Source organism: Vigna unguiculata, chromosome 6, assembly GCF_004118075.2.
Source record: "Vigna unguiculata cultivar IT97K-499-35 chromosome 6, ASM411807v1, whole genome shotgun sequence".
NCBI classification, from domain to species: Eukaryota; Viridiplantae; Streptophyta; class Magnoliopsida; order Fabales; family Fabaceae; genus Vigna; species Vigna unguiculata.
Genome location: NC_040284.1, coordinates 31,427,903 through 31,451,729, shown reverse-complemented (window position 1 = coordinate 31,451,729; position 23,827 = coordinate 31,427,903). Strand labels below are relative to the sequence as shown.

The 23,827-nt window shown below is 37.2% G+C and overlaps 1 protein-coding gene and 1 pseudogene across 5 annotated transcripts; one reads left to right on the top strand and one right to left on the bottom strand.

Annotated features, from left to right (window-relative positions):
* Positions 1-1,337: 1,337 nt before the first annotated feature.
* On the bottom strand, positions 1,338-23,280 carry LOC114187318 (uncharacterized protein DDB_G0290301). Of its 5 annotated transcripts, XR_003605239.1 has the most exons (8): positions 22,210-23,280; positions 16,921-17,461; positions 16,549-16,757; positions 16,432-16,463; positions 15,130-16,347; positions 14,889-15,016; positions 8,757-8,887; positions 1,338-1,995 (listed from the first exon to the last, which is right to left on the bottom strand). XR_003605239.1 is itself a non-coding variant. In XM_028075536.1 (6 exons), the coding sequence occupies exons 1-6, from the start codon at positions 23,000-23,002 to the stop codon at positions 14,987-14,989; spliced, it is 2,823 nt and encodes a 940-aa protein (XP_027931337.1). In that variant the 5' UTR covers positions 23,003-23,280; the 3' UTR covers positions 14,743-14,986. The 5 variants fall into 5 exon arrangements, 3 of the variants coding, with proteins under 3 accessions (XP_027931337.1, XP_027931338.1, XP_027931339.1); XR_003605238.1 differs by lacking the exon at positions 8,757-8,887; XM_028075536.1 differs by lacking the exons at positions 1,338-1,995; positions 8,757-8,887 and having other exon boundaries at positions 14,743-15,016.
* On the top strand, positions 1,520-2,996 carry LOC114188617 (annotated as a pseudogene).
* Positions 23,281-23,827: the final 547 nt, after the last annotated feature.

Sequence of the window (23,827 nt, the reverse complement as noted above, 5' to 3'; positions counted from 1 at the left end):
GAAGATTCATCAACTTGCTGGTTTTGGATGCATACTCTCAGTGAAGCTAACGAGAGAGCGAATATGACAAAAACACGATCTTAGTGTTTGTTTTGCTCCATTCTCTAAACACTAAAAAAGTCACTACTAATTTTCCATGTTTACACGTTTTATACGTCTAAATAAAGCCCGTAATTGATTAGATTGAGTTGGGTTTCGCGCATTAAAATCAAAACCAACCAAATGAACCCAAACAAATATTTCTTCCTCTATTTCATAATATTGAACATTTCTTATTTCTCATTTATTCTGGAATGTACTATTTCGAAATGTAAACATACATTCAAGAAAGTCCGTTTCGAACTTAGTTGGAGGTTCCAAAATCTTTACGGATATGCTGAAAAAAAGAAGGGCACACTTCTAGTTTATTCCAACAACGAGATATTTCAAAAATGAATCCAATTAGAATATAAACACAACCAGAGTATTTGGATAGCATAAACACAACCGATGCAAAAAATTTAGTCTTTCGGCCACAGAGGACCTATTTGAATACTGGAAGTACTTCAGAATTTTTAAATTAGAAATATAATTTAGAAGAAAAGCAAAAATATTATAGTTTAGAAATATAATTTTGTATACAAATTTAGAAGAGAAACCCAAAATCTTAAATTGAGGGTTAATTCAGCTTTGGTCTCTGAAATCCACAAATTATAAAATACAAATAAATAGAAAATTCATATTTTTATCATGTGAAAACCCAATAATAGTAATCTGAATTCACCTTTTCCTCCGTTAGTTGTTAATATTACCATACTTCGATACTAGCGACGTAGTACTCCTCATTATACCTCGTTACCATTCAACCTCTACATATATCAGAGTATACTTCTATCCGATTATTAAAGACATGCATAATTGAAAAACTTGGGTTCTTTCCTAATCCAAGGGTGGCGCAGTTTTATTTGTGCTTCTACAAGAAAGCAAGTCTACACTTGTTACCAAATAAAAATTATCAAATCAATTCAAATAACAACTTGGACTAGTGTCCAATGCCAACCGTCTCACGTTGGTAATGAAACATGCTAACCAGATTAGAAAACGACAGATAAATGTATTAACTATGATTCCACAGCAAAGAAGCAGTAAGAAATCACTTGTCCAACACTTGTCATCCTCGTCCGATCGACCACTTAAGAATGGCATTCGGAAAGATTATACATCTATACACACACACACTAACTTGGACATATCCACCAATATACGCAATTCAGACTCCTCAATGTATCCAACACTTGCCATCTATACGGGCCAACTGAAAGATGTTCCAAACCTCGAACAAAAGATGACAAACTTCATACACAAACTAAAGTTCAATTGGCAACTTCATAAATCATAAATCAAAGAATGTTGTTGATAGATAAAAGGTAATGTACAGATCATGCCCCCTGTGTAACTTTATCTATGTTGACCAATTATGATTTATCATTCTTTCTTGATCCAACATGTTAACTTCTCAGGACTACCCCTAAAATTAAATATGCGTATGGGCGTATCCCCAACGCCAAAAAGCGAACAACAAAAAAGAATAAAAATAACAATGACAACTTCGACCCGGCATACCACATTCCAACTGAATTAGTGAGGTCCCAAAGTCTGGCTTGTTTCCGCATATATATACAAGGTTTCAACCAACATAGCCGTCTTGGTTACAAATCAATGGAAGGAAACAAGGTCACCTTCAATGTTGCGTATGATAGCATTGCATATTCTTGGACTCGATCTCTTTTAGTGGCCTTGTTTCTTCTTCTATTCAAGACCATCAGCCAAAGCCCCCTTCTCCTAACCGGGCTGAACACTACATGGTAAGCAAGAATGACACCGAATTTGAATTTACAAGCACTAAAGCAAACTTGAATTCTGCTGTCAGTGCAATCAAGATCACTCCAGCTGACAAGCTTATTTCCACTGGTCAACTTCGGCCACAAGCACTCGCCATCCAAAACAAATCAGATTCTGATCACAAATCCACCCAGTTCCTCAAGCTCGTTACAAGCAACCCATAGTATAGTAGTAGTAAGATGTCATGCGATAAAACAGGCAGCAATATGACATATCATGAACATAACAAAGCAAGAAAGAATAAAAACAAGAAACGGCCGGAACAGGGTTTGGCCAGAAAATGAAGTCTCTTCTATCACGATGCCGACAATGTCGATTTGTTAAGCAAGGTGCTGTTAAAGCACATACTATTCCAAGAGAAAATCTCAAAATTTACTGACGCAAGATTTATTCTGTGTTCGTTCATGTAAGGCCAGAAAATGTAATCAGACATCTAACGTTTTATATAGCTAAAATAGTGTCTGAGGAGAATACAAGTGACGTGCTTCATTTCAAGGTCAGTCAGTAACAGCAAATGATCAGCATTACAAAACCTGTACTCTAGGGATACTATCTACCATTTTTTGTTTTATTTGGTTGATTAAAACTATAAAAGATTCAACTTCTATGCACTTGTTCAACCATTTGTTACAAGGTTTGCCATCGACTTTTTTACTTTGTCAGCTCAAGATATTAATATGCCCAAATACAAATTTAAGATGCTGCTACCTTGCAGGGTTAAGTATCGACATGTTGGGCATTACTAAAAAAAGCTCCAGCACTTTGATATTTCGAGCCTCTAAAGAAAGAAAATCTCTTCCTAGTTAAGATTCATGGATGTGTCTACTATCTTAGCTACTGATAATAATGATATTTAAATTACGTGCATAATCAACGGCTACTAAAGCCTGGTGCAAGGATGCTTGTTAGAATTATTACCTATACCTATTGTATCATTAACCCTATGTGTAGGGTGTTGAGTGTGGGAAACTACCTACTGCCATATCTACTGTTGCATGTAATCATGCCTAGTATCTTAGAGTAGTCTTTTCATATCTTTTCATATGTACGTGCTTGCTTCACTATAAATAGAAGAGGAAGAGAGTGGTACTGTTGTCCACTACTCATATTTTAAAGTCTCAGTCTCAAGTTGGTATCAGAGCGGGTCGATCCCGCTCTGGTTTCTGTCTCAGCTGGTCCGTCACCGCTGTCCGCGGTTGATCGCCGTTAGTCACCGCCGCTGTCCGCGGCTGTCTAAGTTCGGTTAACCTCGTTTCTGAACTACCCAACACTGTCAAACAACTTCTCAACACTGTCCGCCACTGTCTGCGTCCTCCGCCGCTGTCCGCCACCGTCCGCCGCCGTCCGTCGCCGTCCGCCGCCGTCCACCGACGCAGTTCCGTCCGGAAACCACCGGATCTGAACCGCCTCTCCGCGCGACAGCCAACCCCGCCGGTGTCGCAGGTAGCGCCGTCGCCACGCGCCTCCACGCGCGTCTTCTCTGTTCGCTGCAGTCAGGCGCGTGCCGCTCACGCGCCGCCTTCCCGTCGCCAGTTCGTCGTCGCGCCACCTCCGTCGCCGTCGTCGGAGCCTCCTCTACCCGTTTTGACCATCAAATCTCTGTTCCGGTGAAGTTCAGTAGCACCTCTTGTGGAAATCGTCCCTTTCGAAGTCGAAAATCGTCACTGTTTCACTGTTTTCGTCACTGTTTTACTGTTTTCCGAGTTCTGAGTTCGCTTCCAAAACGAGTGGCAAGTTTTGAAGGCCCGTAGGGACATCAAAAGTCGTGGTTCCACCGATTGCCACAATAGAGCACATAGTTGGAAATCCGCTTGTTTCCACTGTTCAGCTTTTTCAGAAGGTACGTGGCTGCCATCTTCCTCTCTCAATCATAAGGTCCCTTTCTCCATTCTGTTTCCAGACAATCCTCTCTTTAACACTCCCCCTAGAGTTTTTGGTTGTGTATGTTTTGTTCATGACATGTCTCCCGGGTTAGACAAGCTTTCTGCTCGCTCTCTCAAATGTGTTTTCTTGGGCTATTCACGACTTCAAAAAGGGTATCGATGTTACTCTCCTGAAACCAAGAAATATTACATGTCTGCCAATGTTACATTTTTTGAACAGACCCCTTACTTCTCTCCATCTGTTCAAGATGTCCATGTCATCCAGCAGGTCCTTCCTATTCCCGTGGTTGAATACAATATTTCCAATGTCCCTGTCCCTCCAAGTCTCGACCAAAGTCCTCCTGAGCCATCATCTCCACCTATTGACTCTCTCCAACACAGGACGCCGACGAATAGTCCAGTTGTTCAAGAACATGGTGAATCCCCTACTTCAGATTCTTCTCCCTCGTCTCTTGATCCCATGACTCCTGATGAAGGTGATTCAGGTTGGCCCATTGCTCTCAGAAAAGGTACTCGTTCCTCTCGAAATCCACATCCCATTTATAATTTTCTTAGCTATCACCGATTATCGCCTTCCTATTGTTCACTTTTATCCTCAGTGTCTTCTGTTGTTATTCCCAAAAATGTGAATGAAGCACTTGATCATCCTGGATGGCGACAAGCCATGATTGCAGAGATGCAGGCTCTTGAAAGCAATCATACTTGGGAGCTCGTGCCCCTCCCTTTGGGTAAGAAGGCTGTTGGTTGTCGATGGGTGTATGCAATTAAAGTTGGCCCTGATGGTCAGGTTGATCGACTCAAAGCCCGATTGGTTGCAAAAGGGTACACTCAGGTTTATGGCCTTGACTATTGTGACACCTTCTCTCCCGTGGCCAAGATGACTACTATTCGCCTCTTCTTTGCAATGGCAGCAATTCGTCACTGGCCTCTTCATCAATTGGATATCAAAAATGCCTTCCTTCATGGTGATCTTGAGGAGGAAGTTTACATGGAGCAACCTCCTGGGTTTGTTGCTCAGGGGGAGTCTGGTATGGTATGCAAATTGCATCGATCTTTATATGGCCTCAAACAATCACCACGAGCTTGGTTTGGAAAATTCAGCTCCATTGTTCAGAAATTTGGGTTAAGGCGCAGTGAGGCAGATCACTCAGTCTTTTACAAACATACCTCTCCTGGGAAATGTGTCTACCTAATAGTATATGTTGATGATATTGTTATTACAGGAAATGATACTACTGGAATATCTCAACTGAAGGAGCACTTGTGTAAACATTTTCAAACCAAGGATCTCGGAAGCCTCAAATACTTCTTGGGCATTGAAGTAGCTCAGTCAAAAGATGGAGTTGTAATCTCTCAAAGGAAATATGCTCTTGATATATTACAAGAAACAGGTATGATTGACTGCAGACCAGTAGAGAGTCCTATGGACCCGAATCAGAAGTTAACAACAGTAGAAGGCGAATTATTCTCCGATCCAGAGAGATATAGGAGGCTCGTTGGAAAGTTAATTTATCTCACTATTACGAGGCCTGATCTATCTTTCGCAGTTGGAATTGTTAGCCAGTTTATGCAGACTCCATGTCTTGGACATTGGAATGCCATCATCCGTATTTTAAGGTACCTCAAGAAGGCTCCAGGGCAAGGTTTGCTATATGAAGATAAAGGAAATGTTCAAATCTCTGGGTACTGTGATGCTGATTGGGCAGGCTCTCCTATTGACAGACGCTCTACTACGGGATATTGTGTCCTCCTCGGAGGAAATGTTATCTCTTGGAAAAGTAAGAAGCAAAATGTAGTGGCTCGATCCACCGCTGAAGCTGAATATCGGGCAATGGCGTCTCTCACGTGTGAACTCATATGGGTAAAGCAATTTCTTCGAGAGCTTAACTTCTGTGAAATTCAGACCATGAAGATGTATTGTGACAACCAGGCTGCTCTCCACATTGCATCAAATCCAGTGTTTCATGAGAGAACTAAACACATAGAAATTGACTGCCACTTTGTTCGAGAAAAATTGATGACCAAGGAAATTTGTACTGAGTTCGTTGGGTCAAATGACCAACTTGCAGATGTGTTGACCAAGTCATTAAGGGGACCTCGGATTGAGTTCATTTGTTCCAAGCTTGGTTCATACGATTTGTATGCTCCAGCTTGAGGGGGAGTGTTAGAATTATTACCTATACCTATTGTATCATTAACCCTATGTGTAGGGTGTTGAGTGTGGGAAACTACCTACTGCCATATCTACTGTTGCATGTAATCATGCCTAGTATCTTAGAGTAGTCTTTTCATATCTTTTCATATGTACGTGCTTGCTTCACTATAAATAGAAGAGGAAGAGAGTGGTACTGTTGTCCACTACTCATATTTTAAAGTCTCAGTCTCAAGTATGCTCATCTGTTGAAAGGTGAATTGTAGAAGTTGACCAATAAAACTCAGAAATCAGAACAATAACAAATGACACCTGAGCATAGAAATGGTTAAGCAACTGCACTATTTACATTTGAATGGCTAGGTATAGAGAAATGCTTATGATTTCTATGCTTGTAAAACATTTTAGCTGCATAGATAAGGTGTGCATGCATTTTGATACAAGATTCAAGACCTTATGCGCAAGTCCATCAAATTTCATTCTAAAGTGCGACTGATTGTTTATGTAAAATGTAAAAACTGAATACAGGAAATATAAAGACTCAAAGTAAATGTATCACGAGATAACAGTCTAATAATGAACAAAAAACTTTATTGGATATTTGGCAAAAGTTCTAAGCTAGAGTGTAGATACCCATGTGCCACACGTACACATAAGTATGAATTTCGATTGATAAAGTATAAACTTAATTTTAGCAGCATCATGTATAACAGTTATAATTTTATCATACATTGAATCCTATAAACTATGGAGTATATTTGGATTGAACTATATTTAGAGGTTTTGTTCCCATAAACTTTTTTTAATCGTATTCTCTCCTGTTTGGTAACATTAGTGAAAATAAGATTCTAATGGATTTTTTTTTTTTCAAATACTCAAGACTGTTATGATTAAAACCTAACAGATTATTTTCTAGCTAAGTTGTTTTCCTATTTTATCCACAACAACTGATCAATTCAAATACAAAGTAACTATTACAAATAACTTCAAATGCCTTTTTATAACGATACAAAAAAACTAATTTTAGACAATGCAATCACTTTTTTATTTTCATTTTCTCAAACTCTTGGTAAATCTAATAGATTATCAAAGCACACCGATTTCTGTTCCTCCTAAAAGAGTTCCTATTAGCTGAATATGGGTTTTCAAGATACAGGAAAATGCTTATGGTTCTATAAACAAATGGTCTCAACAGCAGGGAGTAGCCAAGGTTCCAATCAACAGCAGGGAATTGACATTAATGAACCTTTTCTCCAGTAATAAAAGCATATTACTATTCACAATTTATTTTATTTATAGTCACTTACAAGTGGTCTCTTCATCAATTTGAAGAGAACAATGTTTTTAATGGCTTTCTTGAAGAGGCTTATAAGACCTAACCTCTAAGGCTTTGAAGCTCCTGACACCTCTTTGGCTAGTAAATTGCATAATGCTATTTATGGGCTCAACCAAGCTCCATGAGCTTGGTTTTAGTGCCTAGAAACCACAAATATTAAATTTGGTTTCCAACGACAGCAAATGCAGTCATTTCACTATTCATTTACAGCCAATTCCACTTCTACCTTTTGGTGTACATTGATGACAAAATTTATAACTAGCAGCCTTTTTTACCTTGGTTCAACAGCTCATCACTTAGCTTCATTCCGCTTTCTCTCTTAAGCAGCTTGGAGCTCTGGATTATGTTTTGGTGGCTGTCATTATTACTCAAACCATTTATATCAAGGACCTACTATCTAACACAAACATGATCGAAGCCAAAGCTTTTATATTACGACGCTGAGGATCTTTTGCTACAAACAGTTTAGATCCAATCTTCTTGAATCTCATTGGGCTGTTGTCAAGAGGCCATTATACCTCAAGGGTACTATTTATTGTGGACTTCATCTATTTGCCATTCCTCTTCACTCTTTACTGATTCATTCCTTTCGAGATGATGATTGGGCCATTGATCATGATGAAAGCAGATATACACCTATGGTTGTTGTGCGTTCAAGTACCGAGAGGCCAAATATCACAATCTTGTTACTGCAGATATTTGTAGATCATGACTTTACTCGAAGAACTTGCAGCCTCATCTCACCCATATATGATAATCAATGATGTAAACCTTGCTCATAATCTCGTTCTTCAGGAATATGGAACTTGATTTATTTTTGTCAGAAAAATGTTTTGGATAAGCAACACAATCCTGAACTTAATTAGTGCACAGACCTTCCGACCAAGCATCTCTCTCCTACTCAATTTTCTAACCTCAAGGTCCAAGGTCAATATGTCTCCACCGGTAGTTTCTCACCACTTTGAGCTTGGATAGGGAGAAGCTTGTAACGGAATACCCTTTCTTTGTATCTGTTAATAGTCCAAGCCTGTAAATCTTACAGTACTATTGTAGAGTATGTAATAGGTGATCTTTCTAGAAGTTACAAACTCTCAGTCAGTTAGGTTGTTGCTACATGTTAATTAGTACCGAGTCAGCACTATACAGTGTTTACTTCGCAAAGAGTCTATTCAGAGCCTCTTCTACAAATATGAACAGTTCATTACTTTCAACAATAATAAAATTCTTTGGTTTTATGTTTAGTTTATCCGAATATACAAAATCTATTAGTATTTATCCTTGTCAGTTATAGTAATCACTGTAAAACAGTCATAAACAATATCTATCCAACAAATTTCTATTGAGAGAGGGAGGGGGGACAATGTGCTAACTCACATGCGGGATCATAGTAGGCTGATTGCAACTTTTAGTTGATCAACAAATTTTCAAAACATACTAAAAGCCTAGCGAAGTGTCCAAAAATACTTGTTTCTTCTTCTCCACTGCAACAAATTAAGACACTTACTCTTTGCAGTCTGTTCTTTGTATTGATATCCCAAGACATTGCTATCACTTAATGTTGTCAACAGACACATTCTCTATTATGTTGCTTGCAGTCAGATTTCATAGATCTTCTCGGCTTGCAGTGTTCTTTGCCTGGCACATGTTTGGAAATTAATAGAAAACTCATACACTGATTAATTATTATGAAAAAGCTAAAAGATACAAAATGAATGAGACTCTGTTAACAGCAGAATATATGCAGAACGCAGTTACAAGTTAGTTGTAACTGTTCAACAGAACAGTTACAATAACCAACAGTCTACAAATATCTGCAGTAACAAGATTGTGATATCACAATCCTGATCACCTGTACAAAAAGTTTACAAACATCCCAAGATAGATCGTGGTTTGTGACATTCTTTTGATACTTGGATTCAGTTCCATGCCTTCAAGACACATGCTATGAGGTTTGAACATACGCTAATGATGTCAACAGTCTCAACACTATCAATTCCAGTCTTGTTAATTTGAAGAAAGATAACATGGACATCACAAAACACTGTAGTTTCACTGCAGAATTTGAATATTAATCCAGAGACCCCACAAAGACTATAGCAGCCAATTTTTAGAGTTGTTGCTTTAGCAGGTCCCCCTAAAGTTGACTCCATGAGCAATCAAATTTTATCCAGCCAGTTCTTGCATCTCTCACTAATACTCCATCCTTCTCTATCTTTATTGACTCTATGGTCACACAGAAGCATGTCAAGATGGCTAATATTATCAAGGTCATTTCTCCTCAGTCCTCTCCCAAGCTGATTGATACCGCTAATACGTATAATGGATTAAGCTGAAAGCTACAATGCAATCTTCCACCCGAATTGCTTATGATGTTGCATGGGTAATCTGGTGGCTGTTCCACTCTCGGCCAATGGATTCAAGATTCTGGTACTTTGGGAAACATGTCTAGTAATAAACATCTTTTCCAATCTCTCTTATCCAAATAACTTGCGCTAAGTTCACATGATTTCCCAAACTAAAGTTGTCAGCTTGTCACAAAAAACCATTTCCTACAGCTAGGATTTAGGTTAAACTCTTCTTGAAAAACTGTCCTGTAAGGTGTCATTTACCCCACTTGTATTCCCTTTTTATACTCTATTCCGAGCCAATATGGAACTTGGGTTTTCCCAAGTGAGTCATAACTTAAGATTAAAACAGCGAAACATATTTTCAGAAGGCTTAAAAGATCTTTCTCATGTTCATCTATTTATAGAGTAAGTGTTGATACAATAGGGAGATGGAAAGTCAAGAGACTTTCCTAGACTGCTAGATACAACGATTAGAGATAACTCAACACTCCACTCCCTACTAAAGTCCTACTGACTATACTAGCATAATTAATTATTCCAATACACCTTTCCTAGCAAAGTCAATGAACAAGGTTTACCTTCTCTTTGCTTAGTTCATTCTAATATTTGAGTCTAAGTTAGGTTACTTCTACATTAGGTTACTAATGCTTTGTCACATTAATGGATAATTACTCTTGTTGTACTTCTTAGTTTATAATGAGGAATAGATATAAACATTGTCAATTTTTCAAAGCTCTTAGTTGTAAATTTGCACTGAACTTGGCATGACTAGGTGCAGCAGATCTTTGTATTATTTCTTCATTTATCACTTGCAATGTTATCATAACTGACCATTTACCCAATTAAATTTCTGGGTCCAAAGGTCATTGGATAATATTGGAAGACCCACATCGATTAGATATAAGACAATTTCATAGTATATAAATGAGTACAAACCTCAACTTACAAGCCAATTTTGTAAGTTTGAGTTAGGCTTAAAATCCACTTCTTAACATGGTACCAGAGTCATGGGTTAGAGTCTATCCTAGCGAAATTAATGTATGTTGGGTCTATTGGTCCACCCGTTATCGGACTACCCATTAATGTTTACTCTCACGCACGAGATGTATATACATCAGCGTGAGATAGTGTATTGGAAGTTTCACATTAACTAGAGATAAGACGATTCATAGTATATAAAGTGGGTACAAACATCACCTTACAAACTGGTTTTGTGAGGTTGAATTAAGCTTAAAGTCAACTTCTTAACATATAAGATATAGTACATAAACTAAATTTGACACTCCACGTACCAAACATCTACATGTTTGGTGGTCTCGCTACTTTTAGAACCCCCAAGGACTTGGGTTATAACCTTAACTTTTACAAAATTCAAAATATTTTATATTCAAATTTCAAGTAAAGCTTCAAGTCCGGTTTAGAAATTTGAGCAAACTTTGTAGGATGCATGACTTGTCGAGGTGTGAAAATGCCGGAGACCTTGTTGGTTGTGCCTAGCTTGGTAATGTTTCCAGACTAATTTGTAGTCCAATTTCAAATAGAACCAACCAATCCAACCCAAGTTTTTTTAACAATAATCAGTTGTATTTTTATAGTGGATCATGTTGATGACATTTTTATCACTGGAAATGACCACATCAATACTCTGTCTCAAAGGTCATCATCTAACCTAACAATTTCAAACCAAATACTAGGGTATTGAGGTTACCCAAACTACTATTGGCATTGTTTTAGTCAAAACAAATATTTTGGACATTTTAAGGACATAAGAATGATTTGATTGCAAACATTGTGAAACCCCATGGATCCAATGACAAGTTGCTCATAAAGTAGCAGGAACAACTAGTAGGCCATTGGAAATATTATTGCCTATTACGTAAGCTTAAACTATCTTACAACAACTAGATAATATATGACCTTTATTGTAAGTATGGTAAGTCCACTCTTGAATGCTACATGTGATGCTCCATTGGGATGTAGGTTGTGGTGCAAATATGGCATGATCTCCATTAAACAGAGATCCACATCAAGCTAATGTGTTCTTCTTAGGGGAAACTAAATCTTGTTAGAGGCAAGTGTTAGAATTATTACCTATTGTATCATTAACCCTATGTATAGGGTGTTGAGTGTGGGAAACCCACTACTGCCATATCTACTGCTGCATCTAATCATGCCTAGTATCTTAGAGTAGTCTTTTCATATGTACTTGCTTTATTATAAATAGAAGAGAAGGAGAGTAATACTATTGTCCACTACTCATATTTCAAAGTCTCAGTCTCAAGTGCAAGAAACCAAATGTAGATGCTAGATTTAGAGCAAAGACTAAATATAGGGTTGTGGAAGCCACAACATGAGAATAATGTGACTTTGACAATTACTTTAACTATGGGTGTTCATTCGATCAGGTTACCCAATGACCATACTCAAACCCAATCCAACCCAATTATATTTGGTTGGGTTTCATTTATGATTGAGTCAAACTTGACACAAACCAAATTAATCCACTCTTACACGGGTTGGGTCATGCATTTAGTATGGATGACCCAATACCCAAACCAAAACCCACTCTTATACTTGTGCAATGAACAAATTGTGTTATGTTTTCTTTTCATGTTTTAAATAAGTATGGACAAGAATTGTTATGACCAGACTTATTATCTTACTTTAAGTCTTGGAATAATTTTTGTAAAGATTGTGTTATTTTTTAATTAGGTTGATACTTGAAAATTACAACTTAAAAAAAAAAGTAAATTTTTCAAAATCTTGACCTAATTGACAAAACCCAATCCAAACGACTCATGAGTGGTTGGGTTGGATTGGCTTTAACATAAAAAATGCAGAAATCCAACACTGATAGTATTTTGGTGGGTTGGGTAATGGGTTTACTCAAATGCTACCCAACCCAACATGCGAACACCCCTAACTTTAACAATTAAAGTTTGGGCATGCCAGTGAAGAATTTGATTTGTAATATCCAAAGGCTGTATCCGTTGCTTTTAATCCAATCTTTTGCAAGAGAACTAAATATAGAGAAATCAATTGTGATTTAGTGAAAAATGAGCTCTTGGAAGTGAAATTACATTTAACTCTCTCAATTTAGTGAAAAAGGTCATATCTTCATCAAATTCCTCAAGGATTGCAACGATGCATATATTTCTAACTTGAGGGTGAATATTATCTAAAGTACACATAATACAAACATCCCATGCTTAATTAGACTTCAACACATATAACATATTAGTACAAGAACTCATTATTGTACCCCACTTGTGTGAATATAAATGCAATAGTGAGTAGTCTACATTAGACATATTCTCATAAAATCTATTAAAATAACTAAGAACTTTTAACAAAAATCAACTTTTCCAATGACCAAGAGAAACATAGCAGATAGAAGGGATGGGAAAACCTTGAACATGCCACAAACTATAAGAAAATATTGGCCGAAGTGGTACATTAAATAATGACGTTCACAAAGGCATAGGTTTAAATGATGGAACTAAGAACTATTGATGATTAAGAAAAATAAGATGATTATCTTACTGATATCAGAATTTCTGTTAACATTAGCAAAATCCATGGTTCAAGAGTAACAAAAATATGTCATCCATAAAGATAAGAAGCTGAAATCAACAACTAAACTATGATAAAGAGAATAAAAAAACAACACATCACGTTGCTAGGGGACTTATACTAGCAGTTATTACCAAAATTCTCTATAGTCAATGATTAGTATAACACAAAACCTTGATGAAGCAAAGAATATGAATGTTAATATTACCAAATGGGACTTTAAAAGACCCTTTCTACAAATTGCAGCTTCTAAACTCTAGTCTCTTGAAATGTTAAGAACTTGCTAAACTACATATAGGTTTATATAAATTTTTGTAGCAATGTGGTGGAGTTGCACTTGGCCATTGTAGCATTGCAAATTAGTGCCCATCATATGTTAGCCCATCATATGTAGTACATATGTTAGCCCTCTTATATATAATGAAGAAGAGATACAATAACAAGGAACAAAATCAATAACTAATAAAGGGAAATATTTGCTAAAAGTCATTTCCCTATTTGATGTAATCAAATCATATCTTTAACACTCTTCCTCATGCTTTTCAAAAATGTCGTTAACACAAGACTCCTTGAGACTTCATGAACATTTTAGTTAGTTGGTTGCTAGAGCTGACAAAACAATGACAAAGTTTCACACATCGATTTGGTGCAAATGTGTGTGACAAGCAAAGAAATTGGGAGCACATGGTGGCAGTAGGCCATGAGTCAAGCAACACAGTGGTTACAAAGAAGGGCAGCTTGATCGTGAGGCTGGGTCATAGGTTTTGGAATACTACCAACGAGCAAATATGCTTAAGGGCATAACCGTTGTTGAAGAGATAAGACCATGCGAATTGGAGTGAGAAAATGCTCATAGAGCTTGACGACTACCAAAGAGCAAATATTCTAAAAGGGCACGACAACTGCCATATAGAAAAAATGTAGCAAGGGGTGTTGTTTACCCAAGACAAAAAGTTGGGGCGACAATGTCAGTGCAAATGCTTCTAGAGAAAAAAGTCAACAACAAACCATTCACAAAATAGGTCAAGGAAGATGGTACCACTTTGAAAACATATTCAAAGGATTGTTTGTAATTGTATTGTATACCCAGTACAGGCATGAGTATTCTAACTATAGTGAGGAAAAGATATTTGCTAGTATACGCGAGAGTATTCTAACTATAATGAAGAAAAGACATTTGCTCTAGGTCTAATTACATAAGGAACAAAATCAATGACTATTATGGGAAGCATTTGCTATGATGAATGTCACGAATTTCAATTGACTTCTATTACTTTTTAGACTTATGTACAAAGTATATGTTATATATAAACTACACAAAATATTTCAAAATAGCGAGTTATCTCGCTATCTTACTATAGCTTCTTTAGAGCCGGCCAATACCCACCGTCATCCGGGATTTAAAGCACTGAACTATAAAGTACTGGACACCAATACATTTACAATAATTTCCAGATTTCAGACACATGAAAAAAAAAAAGCATCCCATCAGTCTTTCCAAGTAGCTGCTAAAGATCCTCAAATGCTTGAAAATTAGACCAACTGCTATTAAACAATTAAATGTAATCATGTAAATTAAGGAAAATAAGATATCCTCATAAACCAGGCAATTCATGCAAGTTTACTCTAAAATGGAAGAATCAAGAGAAGGCACGGATAAAAAGATACGTAAATATTTTGAAAGAAAATTCAAAACCAAAACATTCCAAATCAACCTTCTTTATGAAAAAGAGAGCCTCAGACAGAACTTTTCATGAACTACGACCAGGCAATTGATCAGGAACTTTACAAAAAAGGTGTTTTGGCTTGCATATCAAGATTTGCCATATTTGTTGACGTATCCCTGCAAATCAAAGATATTTCTATTAAATAAAGAACATCACAATGAAACAACAATATCCATGTACTTACATATTGGAAAATCACTATAACTGCTAGAAAAGAAAAGACGCTTACATTGACCAGCTTTGCAATTTTTGCCCGACTTGAAGAAACATATTGCTTGGCAGTATCTATGGTAGGAATCTGATGGGGCTCTATGGTGCTAACAACCTTGTCAACTGATTTTCTGACTATCATAATATGTGCATCCTTGCTAAGACGACCCTCATGCCAAACTGGTTTTAACAACTCTTTTACGTGATCAACAAGAGCTGCACGTAACATTTTTAGTGCCTTTGGTTCCTTCTGCATGCTGCCATCCATCTGAAAGTCAACATCTATTTCATGATTTTTCTTATCCCTGTCTCCTCTCTTTGTTTTATGCCCTGATCCTTCACCATGTCGTCTAGCATCATGTTCAGTCATTTCTCTCTCCTTTTTAGTACTATCTGCAACGTCAAAGGTATTTTGTCCTGTGCCAATTTTACCATTTTGATAGTTTGAATAAGTTCCCGACGTTATCTCTGTTTCATTTGGAAGATAATCTTTTTCATGAGGAACAGAATTTTTGTTTGGCTCATTTTCATAAAATTTATTATGAGAAGATACAGAACTTTTGTCATCATTAACACTGGACGTGTATTTCCCAATCCCAGCAGAATCACCATATATTGGAGCCTGTGATGAAGCCAGTACGTTAGATCCTTGAATTAAAAGGGAAGCCTTCAAAGACCCATCCCCTATATTAGGTATCTCTATGCTATCTCGAAGAGGGTCGTAAAGATCTGCAGGAGATGATACATTCATGGGAGTAATAAAAAAGGATGGCCGGAAGGGTACAGAAGGTTCCCAATCATAAGAACAGATTTTTGATTTATATCCAGTGGGATAAGATGGAACGCTGGAAGAACTAACCAGAGGAAAATCTTCCCGCCCTGAACCAGAGAAAGTGGACTTAGATGTGAGCGTTTGAGCGTTCAGATTACCAGCCCCCAGAGATGAACTAAAAGGCAATGAACATGCTGATTGAGAAGAAATCCGCTGAGAGAGTGACATACTTGAAGCTGGAAATTGAGTAACCAGGCTTGAATTTGGTGAATGGCTCAGAAGAGTGGAAGCATATCCTTTGTACATATGTTGGTTCCGAAGAGTAGCCATTCCATCCTGCTTTGGATTGAAACAATTGCTTGTTGAACTAAATGCAAATCTATTCTCTGGAAACAAGTTGTCCCTCGGCGTAAAGTTCTGTTTTTCTTGAGATGGATGCCAACTAGGAGTTTGTTCCTGCTCATTCTGCGTGCTCATATTTAAAGGAAATTCAGAAGAATGCAAAGATATGCTTTCAAGTTAAGTATTAAATGAATCTAGAGTGCTAACCATCCTTATTCTCTGAACATTTTCCCTAACACCTGTTCCAGGACAATACCTTCGTTAGAAATATGATTACAGAACAAATTTCCTGAATAACTTGACCAAACGAGTTATATGATATACCTTCTTCCACTTTCAATTTTCTCTTCTGATGAGTAGTAACTAAGTCAGCTTCAGCCTCCTGATCTGTCTTATCCACAGTATCTATTGTATGAAGAAAGCTACAAGAACTACCTCTGATACACCATCCCTTAGCAAAAAAGTCACATATAATTTTTGGTCGTTTGTTTCTGTTCTTAATCTCAGCACTCGGAGACATACTTCTAGTCCTGCTATTAGGAGGAGTTATCAGTAAAGCCTAATGGTTAGCATGTGAACCAATTAAATACACTTCAAAAGACAGAAAACTACTTTTAGATGAGACATCATCCTGTATGAATTGAAGTTTGGTAGTATAATCATGTAAAAGAACATACTGAACTAAAATGACCAGACCTTGATAGTGTTTGCTTCATATCATCCCTTGACTCCATCTCTAACTGCTTGATATTGTTCCTAGAATTCTGATCACCACTAGCATCCTCAACAATACAATCTTTTGGAAGGAGGCCAATGACCATATCTTGTCCAGTGACACTAGATGACTTGGTGTCCCTGACCCTGGAATTAATATCATTATCATGACATAAACTAGCCTTGCTATTGCAACCTAACTCACTGTATCCATCTTGTGTTTCCTTCTGCAGAAGGGATCCAGCATTTTCACCGTCAACTTCTAGTCCTTGACTTCTACAATTTTCAACATTAGTCAGATTTTCTGTTGACTTCGAATGACTTGAAATGTCATACTTCAGGTGAAGCTCTTCCTTTTTCGATGTCAGTATCTCACATGAAGGAACAGATATTTTGAGCATGGCATCATTCTCTTCCATGCAATGCACACTAGATGGTGGAATTACTTCAGGGTTTTCAGCCACAGAATAATCTGGCCCCAAGTTTTTGTCTTGCTCCTTAGACTCCATATGTACGCTCAAATCTAGAATGGAAGATAAAAAGTTATATCGAAAAAGGCATACAGGAAAAGAAAGGAAACAAAATATACTGAGTGATTCAAGAGTGCCCAGACTCCCAAAAATCCCAGCCCAATTCACACTCCATAACTTGGCTCAAATTTAGAATAGAAGATAAAAAGTAAATCAAGAGTATGAAGGCATATAGAAAAAGAAAGGAGAAAATATTCTGGAAATTTATGAGTGCCGATTTCCCCGATGATCCCAGCCATGTCCACCCTGTACTCTCCTCCAAAAAGGTGATAAGCCCGTTACAACAGAATCCCCTCTCTGATTCTACCCAATGCCAACTCGGCAGGTAGTTACTATAACTCTCCTGAAAGTGATCCCTGCATTGACATTCTTTTTCTTTCTCATGCACAGACCTTAGTTATTTCGTGGTCCTATTAGTGAAACTGACTAATTTTGATGGGAATTATCCCATTAGATGATTGGGTATGGCTGAGAAATTCTTTAAAATTCCAAATACCAAACAAGAATTCAATGTGTCACAAGATTTTGTGTATTGCCGGAGCAGTGGTGCACCGGCTCAAATACTTGAGGAAGAGTGTGCCCAAATTAATGACATAGAAAGCCTGAAAACTGAGTTGTTGAAAAGATTTTCCTGAAGTGGTGAGTCGCAAACCCATTATGAGCATGAGCACCTTGCAGCCTTGCACCAAAACGTGGTTGGCTGGAAGAATAAGTTAAGAGAGTTTGAGATGTTGCTGGCACAACACCAGGAATTCCTGAAGAACAAACATTGGGTTAGTTTATGAGTAGCTTGAGTGAGGGGATTTTTAAAAGCATCCACACTCAAGACCCCTAGAAAGTACCAGTCATTAGCTCAGCAAGATTAATTGAAGAGTAACTATAATAGATCTTCGATGTTTGGCCAAATTGGACAGTTCATGGAGCAGTTATTGAGTGGCAGGTCAAGCATTCTAGTTATGGGTACAATTCCAAGAATGGGTTCAAATCAAATGAGAGATACCCACACAAATCAAACCCTATTATCCAAAGAGGCTACTGCTGCCACAAATGAATAGCATTGCAGGTGGTAGTAGCCTAACATGGATCCAATTTAGAAACAGAGGCATGATGACAATTTGCCATACCAAGAGAATGATTCAAGGAGGAAGAAAGACTTGCTTCCAATATGGGCATCCATTTGGTCCTCTCTATAGATGTCCCACAAGAAAGCTTCAGGTTCTCAATCGGGAGGAAGATGGTGGTCAAATACCAGAAGGGGAAATTGAAGCAGCCAAATTCAAGGAACCTTCGGTGTCAATTGACTGATTAAACCAGTTTGTGATAAAGCAGTGCTCATTTCAGCCTAATGCCATCATTTCCCAGGGGGGATGATAGACCTTGGAAAGTTTATGTGAGAATGGACATTGGAAGCATATTGAAAATCAGTTTGACAGAATTGTTAGCTTTTGTGCAGTGTGTCTCTTTCGGTAGTTATGAATCTGGATTATTATTTTGGTGTACTATTTCAGTTTTTATGCAGTTATAGAATAGTGTCACAGTTAGCACATGATGTTTTATGTTTCTTGGGCTTTGGGATTGTTATTCCATGGGTAGTTTTACTAATTGATGAATGCAGAAGAAGACTCTTTGTTAGGATAGGGGGAAAGCCTGTGTTGCACTGCAATTCTGGCTAAAAAAAAACACATTGTTTCCAAAAATTAATATATAATGTGGAAATATGTTTGTAGTCCCCTATACTTTGGGTCAAATATGGTCTCAAGTCCATCTAAATGTTGATTTAACCCTTCTTCTCTACTCATTCATCATATTTAGTTAGGAGGAACTACATCCAAAAATGTTTTATAAAGTTTGAGTTCTAAATTCATGAATATGAGTGTACAAAGACTTTGACCATGTTCGATTGAAAGTATGAGGACAAAAATCATATGCTTACCCTTGAGTTTAACAAAATGGATTCCAAATTCCTGCCTCTCAATGCTATGTTGGCATTGAAAATGAGTGTTAGCAAACAATTGTCACAAAATCAAACAACCAAATGAAGGTGACAAATAGAGGAAACTGAGACTGTGCTTAACAAGAGAAATTGCAGAAGCAAATAGACAACAAGGATCAGTTCAAGTTAAATCAACTTAGGAGGGGTTTCCAGGGAGTTTAAGGTCAAGAATCAGCAAAAAAAGTGTTAGACACAACACAATCAAACAGGTATTGCTACACTCCAAGCATCGAAAACATCAAATGAGTGCAGATTGAGAAAGAGGACTTTCCTGTGCACACGGTGCAACAATTCATTGGGATAACCAGAATAAGTAAAATTAGAGAAAAGAGGGATAACCAGAATAAGTAAAATTAGAGAAAAGAGATACGAGACCCAAAAACTGGTAAGTGAGGGCAGAATGGAGACAGGGATGCTAAAGAAAGGTTGGACCTAGGATGATTGGTCAGAAAGGTAGTGATGCACAGCCGCAATGCTAGAAACAGATGAGGAAATAGTCAAAACGAAGAACACAGTCAGAAACAAGTTAACACTGGAAATGAAGCCCTATTTGATTGAGAGGAGGGTGGAGAGTTTGGAGGGAAAAAAATTACATGGTGTGTTTCATGGGAGAAAGAGAAGAAATAACTTTTGAAAATTGTAGAACCCGCTGTACTATTTCTTATCTACTTCAACTGACCTCTTCTCTATTTCTCTCCCCCAAACACCTTTAATTTCTACTTCATTTCTCATCTCTTTCGACTCTACCAACTTATTTCTATGGTACCTATTTTTTCTCCTTTCTACCAAACGAAGCATAGAATAGATAACTAATTTGAAGGAAGAAAAAGAATCATGGAAACAAAGTTGACCTCTGGATTTTAGTTTATTTCGAAATAAAGTAGTGACAACATAAATGGTGTAGAATGGTTCTGCTATGAGACCAAATCAATATTATAAGATTTTAGGTATAGAGGGAGGAAAAGGAAATAAGACTAAAAACATTGAGATTGTTATTGGCTTGATTTGATGTGAAGTGTTACAACATGATAAAAAACATAAAGCACTAACCTTATTTACACTAAACACAAGATATTATCCCTAACTAAATAAGGAAACAAACCATGAGCCAAAAAGGAAAGATGGAAACAAATCTTCAGATAATTTTGTTACTCTAAATTATTCTATAAGAAATAATCAAGATAAAAGGATATTTTCTTTTTCATGTATTCTAGTAGATGCTAAATTGTTTCTTGCAACTTTATCCCCTTATTTAAAAAATTATACTTCATCATTATTAATCCCTTTGTGTAAAAAATTATACCAGTGTACCAATTTTTTATTACATGTTAGAGATCTACATTAACTTTTTTTTTCATTGTACAAGTATGCACAAAATTTAATGCAGAGGAATTCAAAAGAATATTCTTCATGTATTTGTAACGCCTCGCGCAGAAGTTTCATAATTAATTATGAAACGGTATGAATTTTAATGCAGAGGAATTTTATGAAATTTAATTTTTTTAATTAGTATGATTATTAGTTCTCTGATTGGTCAAAAATTCTATTTGTTACTTTTCATACCGATATATCCATATCAAATTTCTTCCCTAAAAGGTAAAACATAACTCTTCTACCAAGTTCTTACTCATAAGATTTCCATTTTTCAATGCATTCACAAACAGTATGGCGACATGGAGCAGCCATGGCCACCACAAAGTTTGAATGGCAGTATTTTGTTAATAACGGCCATTATGTTTGCAGTGCTCGAATGAGAGACATTTCGGAAAACACAATTTTTACCATAAAAAAACAGCACTTATTAAAAGGTTTTTTTAGGGCAAAATTTGATATGTCCTCCTTTCTCTTCAAAAAGGGTATGGGATGCTGTTTACAATGAGCCCCTTGTCCACACTCACCCCTCCACCAGTTTCCAGCACCTCATACAGTTACACAACACTTCATAGGTCTTTCCTAACCAATTTCCATGGTCCAGACTTGGTTCTTGATTCTTCCTGCTCATTTATGAAGAGTCATGTTGGTGAACGGAGACTGAACGGCGGTTTTACAAACGTACATTAGAGTTCAAAATGGTGACTATTACTCTATAACATGTGAGCCACTCCTCTATTTGGGATTGACAACTATAAGCTTACCACACTTCTCTGTGACACCCACATTGTCACCAACACCCACCCACATTCAGCAGTATGTCCTGTGGCACCCACCTGAATTTTAGTAATTCTTCCAAGTTTTAAGAATTTATGTATCTATTCTACGTACAAAATTTCAGAATCGAGAATCGTAGTCATCCTCTTGTGCTATCCAATTAGAGAACTACCACGTGCTATCCTGCAAGATGTGTTTGCAGGGTCGGCTGCAATGCGCTATTGTAGATTAATAATCATGCCATATACAATTATAGTTAAGCTCCCACTAATTGATCCATGATCACTAGGTTTTTATCTCAGCAGCATATCTTTCCTCCCTAGTCCCACCATTTCTTCCTCTCCCCATCCCCAAACAAACAGTTCAATAAGAATGGCATGACAAATTAAAAGAAAAACATCAATATGGCGTTTTATATGTAAACACACAAAAAGTCAAAAACGACATAAACTCAATGCAACATGTGAAAACGGTACCACAGAGAGCAATGAGCAACACAGCATCAAACGAAGTTACAGAAATTATTATTATAAAAAAGAAAGAAGCATGTAATTATGTAATTCATTTATGTAATGAAAATTAATTTATGAATTGAAAAACCTTTCGGACCCTCATCAGCATCGGGTGGAGAACCTGTCAACGCCAATCTGTCCTCCCCCACTGCTTCTACTCCTTTTTGTTGTCCCTCCTTCTCTTTCATTGCTTCTTGTTGCAATTGTTGCTCTTTCTTCTTCTCCTCCACAGCTTCTTCTTGTTGCTGTTCTTGCTCTTTCTTCTTCTCCTCCACTGCTTCTTCTGGTTGCTGTCGTTGCTCTTCCTTCTTCTCCTTCGTTACTTTTTCTTGTTGTTGTGGGTGCTCTTCCTTCTTCTCCTCCACTGCTTCTCTTTGTTGCTGTTGTTGCTCTTCTTTCTTATTCTCCACTGCTTGTTCTTGTTTCTCTTCTTCTCCTTCCTCCTCTTGGACTTCTTCCTCCCCTTCTTCTACTTCTTGTTCTCCCTCCTCTTCCTCTTCCTCTTCCTCTTCCTCTACCTCAACTTCTACTTCTTCTTCTTCTTCTTCTACTTCTTCTCCCTCTATTTCTTCTTCTTCTACTTCCACTTCCTCTACTTCTTGTTCTTCCTCTTCCTCTTCTTCTAACTCCATCTCTTCCACTTCCTCTTCCTCCTCTACTTCCTCGACCTCTTCCTCCTCCACTTCTTCCTCATATACTTCCTCAACCTCTTCCTCCTCTACCTCTTCTTCAACATCTTCCTCTTCTACTTCTTCCTCAATCTCCTCTTCTTCCACTTCTTCTTCAGCTTCCTCCTCCTCTATTTCTTCTTCGACTTCTTCCTCGTCTTCAGAAGGATCGGTCTCGATATTATCGGGCACAGGAGAATCAGGGAGAGACATTGAATTGGATTTGGACGTGCCGAGAGAAAAGTTAATGAGACGAAACCCCTAATTCGATTAGAATAGCAAATCAAGCAGGGGCGAGAGACACACACAGAAACATAAACGATATACAACGGAAGGTTAAGGAACACACACGACACGACAATGGTTCAGGAATGCTTGGCTGACGTGTACGCCAGCTTCCAGAGGTTCATCCCACTCACCCTAGTCCCTTCCTTTCTCCAGTACAAACCAACCGAATTTCATATGTACCTTTCTCAAAAAGTTTTGGGCCTAACACACCGCAAACATTACAACACTACAAACTTTGACTCGCAATTTAAGTAAAAGTCCATTCTGTGGATAATTTATTATTATTATTATTATTATTATTATTATTATTATTATTATTATTATTATATATATATATATATATATATATATGACTTTTGCTCTCTAGTTTAAAATGGATGGTAAAATGTATGCCTAATCACATGTAACCCATGTTGTTAATATGTTTTTCCTAACTTTTTATTCCACTATTTGTTTTGGAGATTACATAATTAGATATAAGTAATCAGTTATAAATATTTTCAACTTAACCTTTCAGTTACTATTAATTTGACCATATGTAAATTTTGCTTAACCTGTGAACTGCTATTTAGATAAGATGACATATTTATATTTATATGTTAACATGTTTATTACTTAGATAAGCCAAAATTGCATATTCAATAGAGTTTCCAGGGTGGGGTTTTGGTCGAATGAATTCTTTCAAATTTAATGGGTTGGGTTGAGATTTTTAATTCTCTTAGGTTTTTCCTCTTCCCTGATTAAAGGCTA

Bases quoted from the DNA above. Each gene is read 5' to 3' on its own strand.
- LOC114187318 (XM_028075536.1), bottom strand. From the start codon at position 23,002: ATGTCTCTCCCTGATTCTCCTGTGCCCGATAATATCGAGACCGATCCT. The intron at 16,758-16,920 runs GTCTGGTCATTT...TCCTCCTAATAG, and splicing joins ATGAAGCAAACACTATCAAG to CAGGACTAGAAGTATGTCTC. The intron at 15,017-15,129 runs GTAAGCGTCTTT...TTTGATTTGCAG, and splicing joins AAATTGCAAAGCTGGTCAAT to GGATACGTCAACAAATATGG.